At 42.8% G+C, this 20,852-nt stretch overlaps 1 protein-coding gene across 9 annotated transcripts in view; it reads right to left on the bottom strand.

Annotated features, from left to right (window-relative positions):
* Positions 1 to 20,852, bottom strand: part of LOC111259178 (uncharacterized) — a 132,506-nt gene that overhangs the window by 88,759 nt on the left and 22,895 nt on the right. The window contains exon 1 of one of the 9 annotated variants that reach the window (XM_022830956.2): positions 18,994 to 19,323. The exons of the other annotated variants lie outside the window; for them this stretch is intronic. Coding sequence (XP_022686691.1) covers positions 18,994 to 19,053 — 60 coding nt within the window. The 5' untranslated portion in view covers positions 19,054 to 19,323. Of the gene's footprint in view, positions 1 to 18,993; positions 19,324 to 20,852 lie in introns of those variants that run through there. 9 annotated transcript variants of the gene reach the window in all.

Raw genomic sequence — 20,852 nt, 5'->3', positions numbered from 1 at the left:
ACTCCCCGTCGGTGACCAGCGTACGATTCATTACCCTGTAGTGGGTCGCACAGGATAGACTGCTGCGTCGCTGCCCCCGAGGTGACGCGCTAATTTTAACCCCTGTCTCAGGTTATCGATATATGCTGCCATCGGCAACGGAGAAAATTAATGATATTATCTTAACACGTTTAGATAAATACCGGCAGAGGAAAGTTGGTTCGCTGTCGTGTAGGACGTATCGGTATGTGTTGACTGTACGTAAGACAATCATAATCAAGCGATAAATGGTCAAACCTGAACAGGAGATGGGCAACTTTGCAACAATGAAACCTGATAAGCACAAGTCCTAAACAATGGCTAAGATGCAATGATCAAGGCACGCGTTCGGACGCTTGAATGTGTCTAGACGCAAAACCAGTAAAATAGTAGTCAGGATAGTTAGCAACATCGGTAACGTATGGCGGCATGCAACCGTCATTTATTTCCAATTAGCGTCGTACCGAAGTACCCTTAGCGTCACATAGAAGTACTGCTTTTCACAGTTGTGGTCTCCTGCATTAGGCCATGTTGCGTCATAGCAGCGTTTGATGAACTCGCCCTTCTTCGCGCCTTCTAAAAAGGTCCGCGTTAGGTGTAGATGATAAGAACCTAATTTGGGATAGTAAACAAGCCTGGAGTAATAACTTGGACGGGAATAAGTTAAGCTAACAACCGCAGGCGGAAGTAGCAGTCCTATATAGCGCGGATGGCACAAATAAATCTACGCGACCGAAATGAACATAGGTCAAACGAAATATAACTGAGATTCGATGTTTTAAAGGTACGCTTATCTGGTGAGACGTTAGTGGGTCGAATCGTCCACGGCAGTAGGGCACGGAACTGGAATGCCCAGTAATCTTACATCTGGGTTTATCGTACTGCTACTGGATTCTGTAAGTGTCAACTGTTGTCAAGTCTACGGCGAACTTTCTGGCCGGCGTAGGATGTAAGCAGTTGTGCAAAATAGCAAAAACTTAATAACCATCGGCGGGTGCTGTGTGGCACGCCGGGATGAACGGTGCCGCCGTGTTTCTTATATCGTCATGAAACAAGTCTGTGATGTTTACGAAAAGGCTCCAGACGAAAATGGACGCTGACAGCTCAATCGTTATTGGCCGCCGACGAAAAAAACACCGGAAGGTTGAACCAGGCTTAATTTAGGTCTTCAGTGGAAACAAGTGCGACAGACAATGAATTAAAGAGACGGTGTATTGTACACAGATCAGGAGAATGCAACAAAATTGATCTTGATTGAGAAAGCTTTACGTGGCCGGTTGCTTTTTCGGTCAAACACGTACGACTAGTGCGACATCAAGCGGATTTTTAAGAAGTTTTATGAAAGTGTGTGGCTACATCGCGTTGGCCCGTTTCTAGGGGGTACAGAAGACAAAACAGTGCTAATGAGATGCATCTCTATTGCAAAATGCTATTGTACCGCCATTGCGATAAATGGAAGAGTATATTTGCCGCCCACGAATCTTACATCCAGCTACGAACAATTTTCTGTAACTTGTTGTAATCAATCCGTTGAGTATGAAGTGTAGTGCGCTTTTATTGTTATGCCATGCTTTCTATCCTGTTTTGTCTTGGCAATATACGACCGCTTGCACATAAAATAAATGCCCCTGTATATAACAGCATCGTTATCCGCTTCTGAGGGCTTCGCAACTCCCAAAGCCGCCTTCATCCTTCGGCGTCTTTCGGTAGGTCACGGGTACAGTGCACACATTATATTGCATCTGCTACCCGCAGCCGCCAAAGTCGAGACAGCGCATGCGATTATAAGAACATTACAGGCATCGATTTCGGTGGCAGGGCCCAGAACCCCACGCAGAAAATGAATTCACCAAAAAAGGCGAATCCTGAAGAAATGCCAACGTGTTGTTCACACATTGGCCTCAGACTGGTTTTCGTGCGTATTGTGAGTCATCAAGTAAGCTCAGATGCTTTATGAGGATGAATGAAATCGTTACTGTTATTGCTAGTGTATGTGTAACTCCTATATTTACAAATTGTGGAGATATTCATTTCTGGGGGGGGGGGGGGGGGGGTCTCGGGGGCTGGGGAAGTGAAGTGTAGGTGGTCAACGACGACAACGAGTTTATCTAGCATGGGAGTGACGACACGGTAAGGCGGGTACAGCAGCATATTAAGCGATAGTAGTGGCTTACAGCGAGAAGGTCGTCTCTTTCAGTCGATAAAGGTTATTTACGATAACAAAATATGGCTTGATAGACCATATGAACGGATACACAGCACATCATAGAGGAATGAAGAGATGAATCTACGGAACAAATTTTTGCCACAATGAATGGACGTGGAAGAGAACTTTAACATTCGCAAGGCGAGTCCCGTACAATGAAAGATCGACAGTGAAACTGAAAAGTAGCCATCGTTTGCTACGACGATGGACGTCAGCGAGGTGCGCGAAACCACTGAAAACATAAGTTTCGCTCAGTTCGCGACCGGGTTTTTAACTTCAGCTAACGGTGAAAAAGTTCGAGAATGTTCTATTTTGAACAGAAGTGGCTGGGCAGAGCAAGTGATGATCTCTTTCCCGTATGTTGGTAAGGATCTGTGTTCGCTTGGGTATGCTTTCTTACTTACTCCCGCCTACGGCCCCGCTGGGCTTTCCATTTCTGCTGCAAATCCTAAAGAAAAACTGGTGAGCCATGGGAATTTTTCGTTCGGCTATTTACTTTCTCTCGAGGCAGTTCCTTGAAGTAACGAAGCAGCGAAAAAGCGGAAACATGCCGTATAGTCACTTGATCAAACAAAGAGTGTTATCTCTGGGTCACAACGGGACAGTACCTTTTTTTTTTTTTTCTTATACTGCTATATTATGCATTGAAATTTGAGGAAACAAACAAAGAAAACTTACTGAAGTGGCTATACAGTACAATGATTTTTTTTTATATACTGCTAGTATCACAGGTTAGCTAAATATATGTACATAAGCCATAGTTGACATAGTTTTAACACAGACTTAGAATATTTTGAGATAATTTAAAGGGTTAACGACGTATAGAGTTTACAGTCGGCAGTTATGTCAGGCGATAGCCATGATAGGGCGTTAGGCTTTAAGCAAAACAATTTTTTTTATTGTCGATCAAACACTTGTCGTTCATGTCGAGCCTTAAACGCCTATATTATTGATAGGTCCGCAGTGTTTACTTTAAACCAAGTCATCCTATGGCGCGGAGCCTAAGTCACATCACTGTTTCGGACGTTTTTCTGATGAGTCAACGATACATGTGGGTATGTAGGTCTGTTACTGACGTGCGACATAATTTCGGTGTGACAAGCTTTGATATTTATTTCGATCGAAACTTCTGCCTGATCCTATATACTTGTTGAAATTATACATATAGAAGGAAAAGAAAGAGAAAGCAGCCTCTATGACAAGAATGAATTGTGTGAATAATATTGTATTAATAACCTTTGTTCGCACTTCGAATTATATTTAAGTAGTGAACAGTAACAGTGGCGTTTCTACATGTTAACAGGCCGCCTACACATGACTGTCAATAGTAAGGCGCTGTCTGCAGTTATATTTGATAAAATGGCAATTACGAGTGTTTTTCAGCAAAATCCAAAATATAATAGAATTCGCTTCTACTGTTAAAAGAAATTTAACTAACTTTTTTTTTCTTTTTTAAATTGATTTTTCCATGAATGCTACATCAGGACTATCAGGACATTCAGGGATAGTGAAGATGTCAAACATGTGCTGGTAAAGCGACCTGCTGAATATCATTTATAGTAATTCTTCTGTAAGAGTTACGTTCTTATAATGAGCCTGATTATTCCTACTAGTTGAATTTGGTAAATCTAAATACCGCTATCGTTTCAACATTGAAACTGTACTTTTCTAGCGTATGTGCGCCAGGATGTCCTGCACACAGCTTTTCCTCTTAAGACTGTTCGAATACAATGTATGAAACATGCAGGCGAGTATCTGCATAGCTGAGTTTCGCCAAGAGCCTACACGCACCTTTATGGATTTAATTCATCGAATAAAAAAGTAAGAAAACAGTTATATATACATAATAAATGTGGAGCTGTACTGGAAAACGTAAAAATAACACCTTTTCTGAAGCCTTCAGCGGAACATTGCAGAATTTTACAGAAAAAGCCTTGACGATTCCAATAAATTGTGACAGGACGTGATGATTACAGGAAAAGTTACCGAAAAGCTTTTTTTGCCAAACGAGAACATTTACTCCTACCATATTATTTCATATCACCGGATCTATGATAGGACAGGAACAACAAATAACTGGCTTTTCGGAAACCCTCTTTATGCCGCACACCGTCATCGATTCTTTATGACACTTCACAGCGCAGTGGACGTAGAGACACCAGACAAGACAGCGATCCGATCTTACGTTTACCATAAACAAACGTACATATCTTTGTTTTTATTTTAGGAATAATTAAGCAGTCACATGAAAGAGCTTTTGTTTCTGACCTTCGTTTATCATTTAGTTGTCTTTTCGCCTAATCAAAAGAGTGGGTGGAACCAGCATCAGTTTTGTTTATAAACGATTTTTTTTCCATTGTATTGGCGCCTAACAAACAAACGTTTACTCACACTCTTGGCTGCCATCTTTAAAATACAAAAAAAAAAAAAAAAAAAAAAAGAGGATCAACCTGGAGCTTTGTAATGGCCTACCGAATGTTCACCTCACATGCTTTAGGTTATTTAACCCCCGTCTGTTCAGCACTGAATCTGAGGCCCCCGGCACTATATCAGCAGAAAGCGAACTCGCCGTTTACGTTCACGTTGGCGTGGCGAGCGACCGTTTTGAGGTCGCGTAAACCAACGAACGAAACAGAGATCGATAAATGGCTGCTACTACTTTCACTTCACCCGGCCTTTCCGTTCGTACCTTCTAGGGTCCCTTCTTTCGCAGATAGATAGGCAATGACTCCTTTGAGAAAAGATCTTATCTACTAAGCTTCACTTGCTATCGCCAATCGATCGTCAACATTCATTTTGCCTTAGGACGTTTGCCTACGTATGGGGGCGAATAACAAAAACGATAAGGGCGCTGTCATCGTCCACTTCTTCGTCACGAAGTGGAAATATCTCTAGCTCCATTTAGCCACCGACAGGACACCGTTACCGCTGGAGACAGTGCTAAAGGCACACCTACAGAGAGCGATGGCCGCATCGGAAACACAAAGAAATGCAAAAATCCTAACGGTTAACCACTTTGCTTAAATTGGGTTTATGGAAAAGCCGCTGTGGCTTAGTTTTTGCATTTCGTTCTGATATAATTACTATAAAAACGCAACTATATATTATAGTATTATATTGCTAAAGCTCTGTGTGTTTCATAAATGAAGCTCTGTTTAGCTTTCAAATTTCATTTCGTTACAGCCAAAACTATCTAAAACAAATACAATAGCAGAGGCATTTTTCGAAAGATGCCCCTGCCATTGTTATGTGGTATGATAGATTTTAGGGCCACCAATAAGCAGCTTTAAGGAGACTCGCAGGCAAACAGAAAGGACCGTCATGCTTAAGGCACGTCGAATTGCCGAGCTGTCCTGACACGGCTGCTTTGACCTGCTACCACATTGTTTGTACGATATCTGATTACTTCCAAGGGACAACTTCTATTACAACGACAAGGCTGAACTACCGCTTTATAGAAAGTTAAACTGAAAACAGTACATTTATTAATTAACTTAAAATATGCGCTAGTTAAACCTTAGATATTTAGGAATACCCACGCACTGTTATCTGTATTGTGCTGATCAACAAGTATAACCAGACATTCGATATCGTATAACTTGCTTGTAAGGCATGATGCCCATTTTTAAGTTAGCATATGAACTTTTTCTTTCGCCAGCCATTATCTGACAGGTGCTTCTACAACTAGAGAAGGGTTTTAACAACAAAACGAAGAAGAAGGATAATTGCATTTTGATAGACGAGTACGATTCTGCTACTACTTTACTAGACAAAGTAAATTCGGTCGAATTTATCAAACACGACAAGACGATGTCAATAGAAATGTATCCTCTCGAAATAGTCGGTAGCCTTGTGGATCCGAAGCGATCATTTCTGAGGAAGCGACCGCTTCGAGTCCTTTTGTCGAGTTCCTGCTCAGCTATCGATACGTCGAGGTCAATCATTAGAAACTGATTAAATCCCGTGTATTAATTAGAAGTGAAATATTCTACATAGCGAACATGTACGTTTGAGGATTTTCAGCTCCTGTCTTTGATGTCCCCAACACCAATATGAGTGATTCTATTCAGGAATAAGCCTTGCTTGCTATAAAGTATATTGGCTAAGCGTATTGCCAGTGAACCACTTTTGTTGATAGTTAATTTAATGGGTTTATAAATAAATATCATTCTAAGTATTACCGTATCATCTTATATTCTTTTTTTTAAATATTGTATACATAAAACTGAGCTTTATTTAATTATTCACGGTCTGATCCGATTGACTAAATTCATTCGTGAATGAAAACAAACAATCGTTTAGGTCGAGGGTCCCTGTTAGAGCTACAGGTATCGTTCCGATAGACAATCGAATCCCAGCGAAGATTGCCGCAGAGCCTCAAATATCATTTCGGCCTAATGCTTCACGCAGTGAAAATAGGCCTAACAAATTCTAATCGTCGGCACTGTCAACTTTGATGTTGCTTGCCTCGCCCAGATTATTTGACTTATCTCATGTTGCCTTCGTCGTGAAGACGCTGAGCAATTTTTAAACTCATCTGCGTTTCTTCTAATACATTTTCTTCTCATCCGCAATTAGCTCTATCATACTATTCCCGTGTGGTACAGCCTTATAATTATTCGTTTCAAGCTACGAGTCATTTCGACGAAGATGTGTTTAACCAGTCGTATCCAGATCTGTTTTCTCTCTTCTAAAGCAATTTGTATGTTGAGTTGTCGCGCGGAGAGCCGACGCTTGTCAGATCCTGTTCCTAAAGGTTTTATGAAACTATTGCAATGACAATTATGGACATCACAGGAGTATTGCTTGCACAGTCCATGGCTGCGTCAGCAAAAGGTAGAGCACTTAGATGTCCTTTACCAGCAGCATTTTATGTTACTACTTTAAAGTTGTGTGCTGTATGATGTTAGATCGGCTTGTCCTTTTCGTCGAGACACGGATCGACGTGAGGCTACATACGAATCCAGAGAGGCCAATGTCACAGTGAGAATGAGGGGTCGCATCGCTTTCATCGGTCGCTAGGGAAGCCAATCAAAATAGACGTCCACTTCTGGTTTTTGCTGGGAGAACGGCTGAGTCAATAGGACTGAACTGTTTTAGATGAAATGGCACTCAATGGAGTGAAGTTGTCCTGATTCTCCCACTCTTCTACGACGAAGATCAGATATTCACTTCGAGGTGGCCTGGCGATAACGGCGTCCGAATCGCGACGACCGGTGGACAGCTGCGGCCAACATGTTGTTCTAGGAACGATACGCCAACGCACAATAGCAACAGCAGGTCGCGTCATTCATTGATCGTTCGAAAAGTTGCTACTAATATTAGCCTAATTTTTCTCGTCACTGCTGTTGTTGCTTGGTGTAACTTGCCTAGAACTTTGGCCAATAACATGGTAACCTGTGCAGAAGCTTTTTCGATAATGTACTACTCTGTATGTTATAACGGGTAAGCACATAGCAAAATAACTATTAAATTAATTACTCATTCATCTACTGTCTTTAAGTCCATTATCAATAAAGTCGACATCCACGAACAGAACGCGTTAGCTATTACCACTTCAGCTCAGCATTGCCTTCGTGCAACTTAGCATTTACTTGTTTTTGTCTATCTTTTTCTATATACATACTCTGACAAACTGCTGTACCCGTTTATAAAGCAAACACAGCCTGTTTATTATGCCCAATTAGTGACGACGGGAAACGGAAAGGTGGTCAGCAGCCGGCTTTCCTAAAATTGCTCATTTCACACCGATGTTACACGCATCGTCTAAGCATGTATTTGCTATAGCGAATGAACGCACATCTGTGTAATGTTTCTGTTTGAATTTTTAAGTATAAGACCTGTATTGGAATATCATCGCATCAAAAAGCACAAGACAAAAACCTACGAACGAGTGACTTGGTGACCCTACCCTTTCTACCAGTACCTCAAAGCAGATACACAAGTGTTTATACATTTATACAGCGCGTATGCTATGGATCAGCATCTCTCACTGGCTACGGGGCGCTGTAGATGGTCAATGGTCAATAGAGATGGCCAATTCACCGTTATCCTTACGCACGCATGTAACAGGTTACGGGTGACTGGTTCTAGTTAGTCCGACCTGGCACTCCAGAATCCTTCACGACTTCGAACAACAGAGAAACCGACAAAACTCACTGTTCGCCCTGATTACCAGCTGAAGTGAGGGTGGTTGGCGCTGACTGTGGTTTTATGGAACTATGCGATAAGCTGGCGTACCCCAAACTCGTATTTAGCCCCCAGACATTATTGCCATCGGCACCACCACAGTTCGGTCCGGGCGATGAAACCGACCAATATCAACATCAAGGCGAGGCCAACTAAGAACGTAGGTAGGGTTGTCTTGGCTATTTGACGGTTAATCTTGGCCATTTGGAGATAGAGCAGTGAAGACGAAGCAGGCAGGCAAGAAAGCCAAAGAATGAAAAAAGACAACGACGTGAAGAAGCGTCCAGCCGACGCCCTATCCACTGGCGCCAATCGACAAGGAGTCCATGAAACGATCGCCCAGGCACAGGACGCGCTAAGCGTTCCCTCCTCTCAGAGAGCCAACGAAAAACGCCATCGTTCTTAACGATGGAAATGATGAAATGCCATTACACCGCCAATTTCACTGCTGTTGTTTTTCTGGTATACTCAGGATATACATATCTGGTATACAACGCCCTGGAGAAGTACGATGCGTCCGGAGTGAACACAGCAAAGTTGAAGTCTCGTGCAATACGACAAAATGGCAGAGTAACCCACCCTGTAGTCGTATGAAATTACGGTCTTCCATGATGAATACAAATGACGATCAGGATCCATGATAGGATTTTGGATAGGTCAATGATAGGATTTTGAAGAGAGACGTAGGTGTACATCTAGTAATAAAAAGTCCTGTAGTAATATATGGCTTATGGTAATATATAGAGAAAATTCTGAAATAAAAATGGTGATTATTTAACCGTTTCGTAGAGGCCAAGATAGGTGAACGGTGTTGCTCATCAGGACGTGTCGTAGCGGGACTACAACAAGCACTAGACGTCATAAATATATATGCTGCACACTTGAACGAAACCGATATGTTGGTATAATAAATTAAACAACTTTAACAACGAACACTGCAAAACCTGAATAACATTTACATCCTGTTCATAGATCATTTATTATATCGCTCAGACGATAGAGTTCTGCGCTTAGGATACCGAAAAATCGGCGTATAAAGCCGAATTAAAAATTCAATCCTTTGGCTCCAAACGCTAAAGCTCTCTTCAGTGAGTTAATGCGCGGTTGACTGATCCCTTTGGTTTTTTTCTACTTTAAATGAAGTTTGATAAATTGTATTTTTGTAAAAAAAAACGTTTGTTTTTTTGACAAATGTAAATTTGACAACAAGTGTACTTTATTTTCCTGCTTACTCGGTCACCGGATCTAATTTTCGATAGATATTCACCATATAGGTTCGATACGAGTGTATAATGCTAAGAACCCGGCTAAAGACTCGTGCCTCGCTTCACGCGCTGCTATGGAAACGGAGACAGACACACAAAAAAAATAAAAGAGAGTTCTAGCAGCGAAAAAAAAAGCCAGTTCATGACGTAATTTTTCTTTGCCCTTTCGCCACTCGACGCTGTTTGAACCAACGAAAAAGAGAATCCAATGAGCGACTACATAATTAGAATTGAATTTGGTTGAAGACGGCCATGTCAGTTGTTAGTCTTCCTTCTACTTTGTTCACTGTCCCATTGTGTTAACTCTTCAGGAATATATCTATATATATATATATATATATATATATATATATATATATATATCGCAAAAAAACAGTTCCGTTTAGAGCGACGAATCCTCACTACCTGGTGCCTCGAACAGAATCAAATAGGACAGATGGGTTTAATGTAGAGAACGGTACAGCACGAGGATAATAACTTAACCGTTTAGGCCAACCCATGCGTCTAAGTTTCTGTACGGCCTGCTCGTATCGGAAACATTTAATCGTCTTCGTAAACTCCCTGACTATTTGCACTAGATGAAAAGCAACTACTCGATAAAAGAACCTTAGTAGGACCGTAATCAACATGAATGTCTGAACTGTGCAAATCTATGTATTTCAAAGCGCTATATATGTCATGGACTATGGAAGCAATAAATCTTCGTCATCTTAATAGATAATAGATAAATTAAAACTCGATTCAAATACTTTCTCTTAAAACGCTCATTCTACAGCGTTTAAGCTGATCTTCACGTTAAGAAGCCCAACTTTACACGACGTCCCATTCATTATCAATAATCAGTCAGTAGCCGAGCGGAAGACTGTGTACTGCCAAGTTCCGTACGCAACTTCTACAACGTTTCAAGGATAAACGATAACTCTGATTTAGCCGATTAGCTGACCTGATTTGAACAAACCAAAACTCCATCTAGTTCACTTATTACTACTGCAAAATAATTCGAGAACAAACTGTGCTATATGGAAAAATCATTAAGTTACTGCTGTGATAATTGTCAAGCAGCAAAGGTTCTAGTTGTAGTATTAACTATAGTCGGACAGAAATGATCGTGGCAAGAACTGTAGCCTCTGGAACGGTCAGAGGACCACTTCTTACCAATGAATAGTAGACCTAAATATTTGCCTACTTCTTATGGCGACTGCATCTCGCCAAGCATGAAACACCCCAGATAACGGGCGAGTGATTGATTTGTCTGTTGTTACTTTCATTTTGCTTTTGGGCTCCGAATCCGTCTTTCACCTCCCATCTATTCGTCCCGTTTTGGTCCACGTGACTAGCAAATTTTAAGGCGAACAAAAAACGTTCTACATATTCATATACAGTTATAGAAGCCGGTTCTCGGAAGCAGCTCGACGCATATCCGCCGGCACACGTATCTATGTGGCATCTTGTCATGGACCATTTCGTTATGCTTGCTCCACCTACACAAGCAGGACGTTTGACAGAAACACACGTTGTCTCGTATAGATGGAAAAAAACTGTTTTTTTTTTTTTGCCTTAACTTTAGCTTCCTCGTATGGGTAAGTCGCGGGTCTTTCCTGCGTAAGCTTTTCTCTGTGCGGCTCGGCCGCCGAAGCGAGGGAAACAAATGCTTCGCACTTCTATCTATTTTCTGCGTGCTCGCTGTTGTATATTTTTGTTGACTGGATCAGATCAAACCGCGGTTATCACACCACGAATTTTTAGTACCCCTCTTAAAATGACCTCGCTAACTCCCCGCTGATCACGACAAGATACCGCTACAAGATCTAAGATCTTCAAGAAGCTTCGAGAAAAACAACTATCACTGCAACGGCAGTGCAGCCCGACCCAGTCTATAAACGACTCACAGAAAGCAGTATCTAGCCCTCCAGATAGTCGTGTGTATTTGAGTAAAAAGTTTCGCGAACAGAAACAAGCAATAGATAGATAGATAGATCCGAGCGAGTCGGACCGACCGACGACTCAACCAAGGGACGACTGCCGTCCAGAGAACCAACGACCACCGTCCTTGCCAACGACTGATAAAAGTGCCCTTTGCCGTTCTTTTGTCGCTGTCGCCGTCGGATGTACTGCTACTGTTGCGGTGAGTTCTACTTGTGATGCACTAAATACGGGGCGAGTCTGTAGGATTCTGAGTGTGGCGCGAAAAAGAGCATTGCTCATCGACTTTCCTCCGCAGGGAGCAGCAGCAGTAGCAGCATCTCGTGTCGTCGTTGCCTCCGTCATCTTCAGCACCACGACCAACAAAGCTGAAGCTCCGATAAATTGAATCTGCGTAGATACATTACAGTTCTGGTTACGACACCCAGAGTCAAAGGAACCAAAACGGACTCTATTCACTGGTAGCGAAAGTAAGTAATCACAAGGGAACACCGCAAGCGTGCCGGGTCTGAACGATAGGTTAAGCCTGAACGCGGCTGAGAAACCTGGGCGCCGGCCGAATAACTGTTATGGTAATTGCTAACAGGATATCACTAATTATAATCGTTCAGCCATGAGAGAATCGAAAGGATGCCAGCGAACTAGGCAAGCGTCACGTCGGCAGTCAGAATCAACGTGGATCGGGCCGACAGCACTGCCGTTGCTTATAATAGCATCTGCCCACAAAACGCATGGTTTACACAGAAATAACACCGTTCTTCTCTAGAGACGGCAGTTAACGGGCTAGCGCATATCGCGCTGCTCAGTAGCAGGTTAACGCTAAACAATTCCCCCCAACAAAACCGCCTAGGCAGGTGGCATCTCCCCGGCGCGTTCGATTTCGCTTTGAAAACTATCAAATAAAGCAGTTGTCTTTGCATAAAACGAGACGGAGAAGGAAGAGGGGCAAAGGCGTTGGGTTTACTTTAGATTTGACGCCCCTTACATTGAAACTCAAAAGAAGTATCGTTATCGTTTTTGACCAAAACTTTTGTTCAGAAATAGTGATTCTGAGCCAGACTTTTTTCGTCGTTATTGACGAACTGAGCTTTCAGCTAGGCCAAATACGTATGTGTGTCAGTTTAGAAAAAAAAAAAAGCTGTCGCTGTTAGTCTCAGCTATCAGAAAATAAATCTACAGTATTTATATAATCGTTTTCATAATATGTAACTTTGTTACAAATTAAGCCGTATGGTCAGGCATAGCTAAACTCGTGAGCTCTATCATGCTATAAACACGTATCAACTTTCCATGTTGCGAAATTTCAAATTGGCATTTCCCATTATTGGGCTATTGTTCTCGTAACATCAATTGTTAGAACCTCCAATTAAGAAGCTCGATGACCACTTTTTGGCAGGGAATAGCTCACTATACAACCGCATCAGTTAAGCCAATTGTTTCGGTCGCGCAGCGCATTCTTCTGACCGACAGTCGTGCTGGCCCAATCCTGTACCAACAGACCCAGACTATCTAAAAACACTATTTATACCGTTATTAATAGCTGATATTGAAGACCCTCTACTTTAATGAATAGCATGGGAAGCTGAATTAGCGCTGTCTGGTAAACAGTGACCCTAAAGCGTTTCCGTTCTCAGTAGCGGTTCCATCTACGGTGCCGATGTCTGACGCCCCAATAGCCAGTTGATTCGAGAAAGGGTCAAATTGATACGTGCGCTGAAGTTAAAACGTTCAGCCAGGACCATTAGGTGTCGACGGACGCAAGCGCTCATGACTTTTTAAAACCCACAAAATCGTATTTTTTTCTATTTTCCAAATTAGTCAATGTCTCAATAGCATTTCTGTCAGATTCATCGGCGATTCAGGCGGTCAGTCGTTCATTAAGATAAGGCTAGCAGACCTGCTCGTCGACAAAATATTCTGGGACTCGTTTAGAACTTCTACTCCTGCGAAAGCCCGAGGCGACGGGCGAAAAGAGCGCTCATCGAGAAGGTTAATCTTTCGATGGATTATATCAGTTTTTCATCCTCTGTTGAGGGTATCTGCGTATACCTGCTTAGCTGAAATTTGTTTCAGTTCTACACGCCGCTCGGCGCGTTACGTCATTTGGTCACGAGAGGCCACTCGTTTGCTTCCCTTGTTGAGATCCTCGACGTGTTTCTTTCTAATGGGATCCGATCGCAGCTCGAGCCTTTGTCCTATCACTTGGTGCGCCATTGTTTGCGAATTGACTCGTCGCAGGCAGGTCTTGATAGCTAGCTATAGATTGTGTCAATTATGTTGATGTATAGTCACGAAAGTCAACCTTTATTTCGAATCAATTCGGTTGTCCTGCTGATAGAGAGATCTAAACAAAATAAACATCCTTGTTATTGATCGCTCCTTCGAGGACGCTTCACGTTATTGATAGGTGCGTTTAAGCAGCTGCTAAACGCCTATTCTTGCTTCGTTTTGATATAGCAATTCTTTCCGTTGAGTACCTGACCTGACGATGTACATCCATACATTATAGACTTGCTAGTCTATCACGTTGACGTAACTGTATTGTGGTGCCTCGTTCAAACAAAACGTTATTTTATTGGTTTAGCTGGCCATCAGCTAACAGGCTATGAAGTTTAGCAGAGTATTCGATAAGATGGGACCACACAGCCTTGTAAAAGAGAGCAGAATCACATGTGAAGCGCACGAGGGGCTTATATTATAGGCGAAAATGAATATGCTAAAAGTTTTTTTTCCACATTTCGATATATATATATATATATATTTTTTTTTTTTTTATCTTGCTATCATTTTCCCTAAAGAGGAAAAACTGTGATAGTTTTCACTCGAACCTTGAACAGAAATTAGCAACAGTTAAACAGCTCGTTTAATACTAATATGTTTCGAGTTCAACAAGCTCGGGTCTTGATATGTCACTATTGCTCTAAATCGTTTTCTGTTTGTTATTGTTTTTTGCTGTATGTCAGAATGTCCTCTCCGTCAGCTTTGTTCGATTGATGCCTCTGTAGCCGTCTGTTATTTGGACATATTATTTTTTTCTATCTGTGTGTATAGCTCATAGCCTCGTCCGATCCACACAATGCGCGTAATGGTCAAGAAAACCGCGCCTGTAGAAATATACTGGTCGAAGTCATACCGGTACTAGTTTCGAAGCTCTCATTTATGGCCATAGTCTCATTTTCAGATAACTCATTCAATTTGCAGAGCTCCTGTGTTCATGGCTCGAGATGATATATACATATATGTGTGTCGTGCCTGACAATAGCATCACGGAGGTTAATAGTGTTGCTATGCTACTATATCGGGCAACCAACGACGATTCGCAAACTTGTGATCCTAACCGCAAATCATCGAAATACTTCAGTGGCTATATATATATATATATATATATATATATATATATACTTGACAGCTCCAAATCGATTGACAAGAAGCGAGCGACGAGAGGCCAATAAGCGGCAGCGGCAGCTCGCTGCTCACAATGATCAGACCTAAGCATCGTTGTTTGTCTGGTCTAGGCCAAGCCCGGAAAGCAACATGCAACGTCAACGACCAGTCTGAAGACCGAGCAAGAAAACTCGCTGTTTATAGGTAGTACGGTCAGCTTTGATCGACAGCTTTTCCCCTACATCGCCCCACCATTCTCTCCCACCCCCGAATGCACGTTCAGACCGGTCGATGATCCCATTGACTGACTACTTTACAGATTTTCACCTTTGGACCGTTTAAAATGTAAATGTATTATTGTTAGATTACAGCTCACGATAGCGTGAAGGTGAAGGAAATATTGTACTTACTAGATCTGTTGTAAAGGTAAGTGTCAAATATTCTGTTCGGTAGAACTTAGGTGACATTCAGCTTGAATTACTAGTTTAAGTTAGAAGCAATAATTTCAAACACTCGGAAGTCGGACAAGCAATTAAGCCCTGAGCGATTAACGTGCTATTCATTACCTGTCTACTTATGTACCTCGTCTGGGGCTTCAGCTCGAGCTAAAATCGGACGCTGAAATCTGCAAGTTATCCAGATGCCTATTGTGCTTTGCAAAGAAGACAACTGAAAATTTTGAAGTCAATCCTACTGGCATGTATATCTATATGAAGTAAAATATAAAGAACTACGAAAGCAAAAAGTATCCTACTGTGTGACGATGCACCCCCACAAGGCCATTGTCGTATGCTCTCAAACTACAATGCACAATTCGTGCTATGAAGGGTTATAAATCATTGCATTGGCATATAGCAGGGCTTTGTTATTGTTTAAAATCTGTTCTATGCATACATTTTGTATTATCTATAGACGTGGCATCGGGGGTCTTTCCATTGCACTAAACTAACTGAAACCATCTCCATAAATTAGCGAACATGTGATTATGTCACCATTTCCATGTTCTAAGATACCGTTAAATTTAACGGCCCGCCTCAATAAACCAATTGGCAGAAGACAGCCGTGCGTGACCCGTTCCACCGACAGATTGTGACGTACGTAAACGAATCTTCCAATCAAACTTCTGCTTTATCCCTGTGACATCAATCGTCACAGCTATCGCTGTTAAGGCTAACTCGGCGGCGCCATCAGCTTCTCCGGAATATCATCAGCATAGTCGATTAACATTCAGCTGTGTACAATGGTCACGAGAAATAACCCTAGGCCAGCCACTAGGACAAACAGATCGTTGTAGAAACAACGCGGCGCTATTAAGCCCTTTTAAACTATAACTTCGATTCTGGTCCGCTTTTCGAATGCAGTCAGTCTCAGCAATGAAACAACGACAACATCAACCATGGACGTAGGCGTTTTAGTGTCGTACAGCACGCTTTACACAACCACATTATGGCCAGTGCTATATTACGATTTTACTTATGTAGCTGTAAAGACGTCGGAACGCGTAAAAACTGAACCACTGTGCCTCAAGCGATTCAGCGTTTGCTCGATCTATCAGTGTTGCCCCACGTGGTCTCCAGATCGATGACGCCTGCGGACGTCCTTACATCTCACGTTTTATCTAGCGGTATATAACGTCTACACGTGTGTGAATGCGACACTGATTTGATGGAGGTCTAGGCCTACTTTTTCTTCATAGGCGAAGCAGCAGGCCTTGCGTATACAGCGCGCACAGTGCACAGAGTGTCAGGCAGTCTTATGAAAGGCAGTTATATTTACGACGAAGTCGGATGAACAGAACAAAGACGAAATAAACGATACAGGGACAAACGGGCGGATAGATCGAACCAGAAAAGGCCGAACTACAAATGTTGTAAACAACAGTGCCTCGTGCTGTGGTGACCATGATGATGCCTACTCAACCGATACGAAGCAACCCATGAGTCACCATCAAGCCGACGATTATTTCTGCTCTCCCGCAGGAGATACAGAAACACCAGCACTCCCCTGCCGAGAGCAGAGCCAAAGCAAAAGCTTTAGATGATACTGACGACAGTTGGCAAGCTTGTTGTTTCTAGCGCCGAATGACATGAGCAAGGAACGTGTCAAATCATACATTAAACGTCATATAAGGTCAAAGCAAAGATGTGTGTAGAATAGGTCGATCAGGATCGAATAGGAAAAGATCAACCACTTCTAGGCACAACAATCAGGGCAAGCAACACCGGTAGTAGAGAACTGGCCACTGATTACTTCCAGTTGAAAAATTTTACACATAATAATAATTACATATTTTACTCTATCCTCGGTTTGTTATACGTTTTCGCCAAACATGAATCAAAACAGCAATTCGTAACGTGTCGTTCAGCTCGAGGGGTTTAGCACCGCTCGTTTTGTGGAACCTATTGCCGACAGACAAAAAACACTGCTTGTGACCTCCAGGTTTACCTCGACTGTTTTATTACGGACGTTATTCAGTGACTCATCTGTTTCAACTTCACTTCGGGCGCAATCTTATCATCAAAACTGGGCATGCCCAAAATGACATTTGGTTATTGTTGACTTGGTCGCTGCAAAATTACGAGAACTACTTGTGGACGGCCGTACATCATTTCATCCCATGATCTACCAACTGTGACATTCATCGAACCAAATGTATCGTACGTTTGCCGTTAATAGAACAACAATAAATCTCGATAATATCTGACATATTTGGTTGCCAGAAAAGCAAATAGATACTCATTATAAGGGGTTCTTAGGTTACTTCGATGCTTGATATTTTTACTTACTATCATTTCTAATCAAATTCAATACGCTTCACATTGAACCGTACGGGGGACGGACCGTTTGTCGCATCGGTCAGTCGCTTGTCACATTCCGAACAACGGCTAGGCGCTCCTAGGACAAACTAAGCTGGAGGTTTAGAGAAAGAGACGCTCATTGTAAATGCCGTCGTATCCCTTTTTAGCCCCCTTCCTTCCGCTTGAATTCCCATCTTCTCCTTAGTCTACTGTGACCTTCCGCCAAGGTCGACGGCTACTGCTGACAATTGATGGTATTTCAATGCACAAATTACTACTGTACTGTAAAGTGTATGAAACTTACTGGAAGTTCGTGAATATATCTGCTTCTATCAACTTCCTGTCAGCCTTTCGTACTGTCGAAGTTACGTGAATATTGAAGGTGGGCAAGGCAATGTTGACACTTGTGATAAGTTGAAATACAGATCATTGCTACCGAAAGAATGACTTTGTGTTGACCTCATAGCACCTATGCGCCTACCCCACCCCCACCCCCACCCCCCGTTAGGCTAAAGCTCAGCGGCGATCTGAAGTGTGCAAGTACGTGACGTCTCAAGCAAAAATTGGACCAGTCAGTCTTCTAAGAAAATTCCTTTAGGGAGAACGTGCGTCAAAGAGAGAGGTACCCTAACCATGGCCATTGGTTAGTTGTAGTTCAACAATAAACAAGTACATATCTATCTGTATATATAGATATATATACAATGAACTAAAATATTAAAGTTTTACGTCCCAGTAAAAACGAAAAGCTGGTTAATCCTTTGTTATTGCGGATTAATGCATCTGTAAATGGACAAATTCTTATCGCCGGCTTCGTTACGCCTTATTCGAATGAGTGGGCTAATTATATTACATTAACCATACCTAATTTTATATTTGCTTCTGCAGTTCGGCTGAATTGAACTAGAAAATATTCAGTATTACGTTTTTCCGTCGTTGGTCTCCATAAAAAATAAACATTACTTACAAGGTAAAACAGTGTGGTTCTAGTAACTCGCAAATGGGCTGTACACTGATGTACAATTCATAATTCTACTACTCAACGTCAGCTATCTTTGTTCCTTTAATTTTTGTGCACCTAATTATTTTTATAGATTTATAATATCTATCGAACTCATAAAAATACTCATACTGTATAAAAATACGTGCACTCCCCTGCACAATAAACAAGTCGAATATACCGAATAATACAATAAGACAAAAATCTAACCGATTCATTATGAAGTGCGGGCTCCACGTGAGGTTGAGTATTATCCATCGAGATCAGCATCGCGAACCGTTTTCGTCTTCAATAAATGACGTGGCGGCGGTTGTCGATAGCGCGTAAATGATGTATCCGTTTATGCATCACACGCTCCAACGAACTTATCACCAAATCACCACGGTGAATGCCATGATCAATGGAGGTAACAATCAACAATGGATCAACGAAATCACTGTCATCTTGTAACGGCCATACATTTCAACGGTCTCTTGATGGGGCCACTTAGCTCATAGAAAACTTTCGCTATATGTGTAAATTTTTCCAACGTCCTTTCAAGGAGTCTCTCGACCCAAACCAAACGCTAACTCGGAAGCGACGGTGATGAAGCAACCCAATAATCTATTCACCGTAATTCTACATAAGCCAAGCGCTCTTTTTGATTAACGAAACTATTTTTTTCCGTTTGTATTTTTCTACTTGGAAGTTCGACGCAGACTTCACACTGCACACGATAAACCGAATACAGATGTAGCAATATAACGTGACGCAGTGCAATGCGCCATTTTCCAACGATAAAAACGTGGGGCTGTATTCTCACTAGTGCACTGACAAAAGCCGTCGAAGTAGAGATTCGAGTAGACGCCAACGAGAAAGTTGAGACAAAAAACCTCACTTACTCTGACGACTGTTAGGCGAGACCTGATACGAGAATTGAAGTTGGTTTCTTTCTCTTCGAACCTTGGCCTATGTTCGAGCGGCGTTAGGATCCGCCTGATCTTTGCCGTTCAGCGTTGCCTGCTGCTCCAGAAGAAGGATTCGAGGTGACGCAAGAAAGATACTTCTAGTTGTTTTTCCTATCTTGCGCTGCCAACCATATAACTACGCGACAAACCACCATCAACAAATAGTTCTAGCCCGGTTACCGCCGGCTGGATTTTGTCTTTTTTTTTCGCCGACATGGAAGTGAGTGGTAACACCTAAAGGCAATCCACAGTTTGGCAACGCCGCTAACAGCTTTCCTTTCAAGAAGCTGCCGCCGTTTCTGCCAGACCGAGTGATTTCTTGGTTATGGCAGCGATGCCACCTGGAAGAAGGTCCTGCAGCGATGTCTATCGGTCTACCTGTTCATCTGATCTGATGGCAAGGCGCGATTGGTGCGTTCTGTCTACGGAAAGCGATGCAGCGCACTGCCAAGTTGACGAAGAGCATAACGCTCAACGAGGAGTGCGTCGTCGCCGTCGACGATGGAGCCAGGCAAATAAACCAGCTAGCCAACAGACCCTCGGAGCACGGACCCTCAAAAGAGCATCAGCCGGTCGAGCATCAGCGCGGTAAGTGCAGGTAATCAAAGGCAGAGGCGGCAGCCGCAGCGCGGCTCGCTGTTGTGGCTCGTTCTATCGCTTCAGCGGTGCTATTGCTGTTACAGCCGCAAGCAACAAATTCGCAGCATCCGACCAGGCCCCGAACGTCGAACCGAACGCCGGCTATATCAGACACACACACAGACGCACGAATGAAGGCTCCTGCTGCAATAACAACAGCAGTAGCGGCAGCGGCAGCCAGAGCGAATCAGCTTCAACCGACATCGTAACTCCAAGCAGCCATCGCTCGACTTCGCTCTCCGCTGGGGATGGTCTGTCTCTGCCGGCGGCGTTTGCGCCCCGGCGGAGCCGCCGCTGCGATGATGCCGCTGCTGCTGCTTCATTCTATGATCCTCTCCTTTCGTTGCTTTTCTGCCATCTCCTGATCTTTTCTGACTCGAATGAGTCGCTGCGTGTCCGCGCGTGCGTATATGTGCGTGTGCGTGTGTGTGTGTGTGTGTGTGTCTGTGTGTGTGTGTCTGCGCTCGATGGCTGGCCGCATCC

This window comes from Varroa jacobsoni, unplaced genomic scaffold, assembly GCF_002532875.2.
Source record: "Varroa jacobsoni isolate VJ856 unplaced genomic scaffold, vjacob_1.0 scaffold_302, whole genome shotgun sequence".
In the NCBI taxonomy this organism is placed as follows: domain Eukaryota; kingdom Metazoa; phylum Arthropoda; class Arachnida; order Mesostigmata; family Varroidae; genus Varroa; species Varroa jacobsoni.
This window is presented reverse-complemented; position numbering and strand designations above follow the sequence as displayed.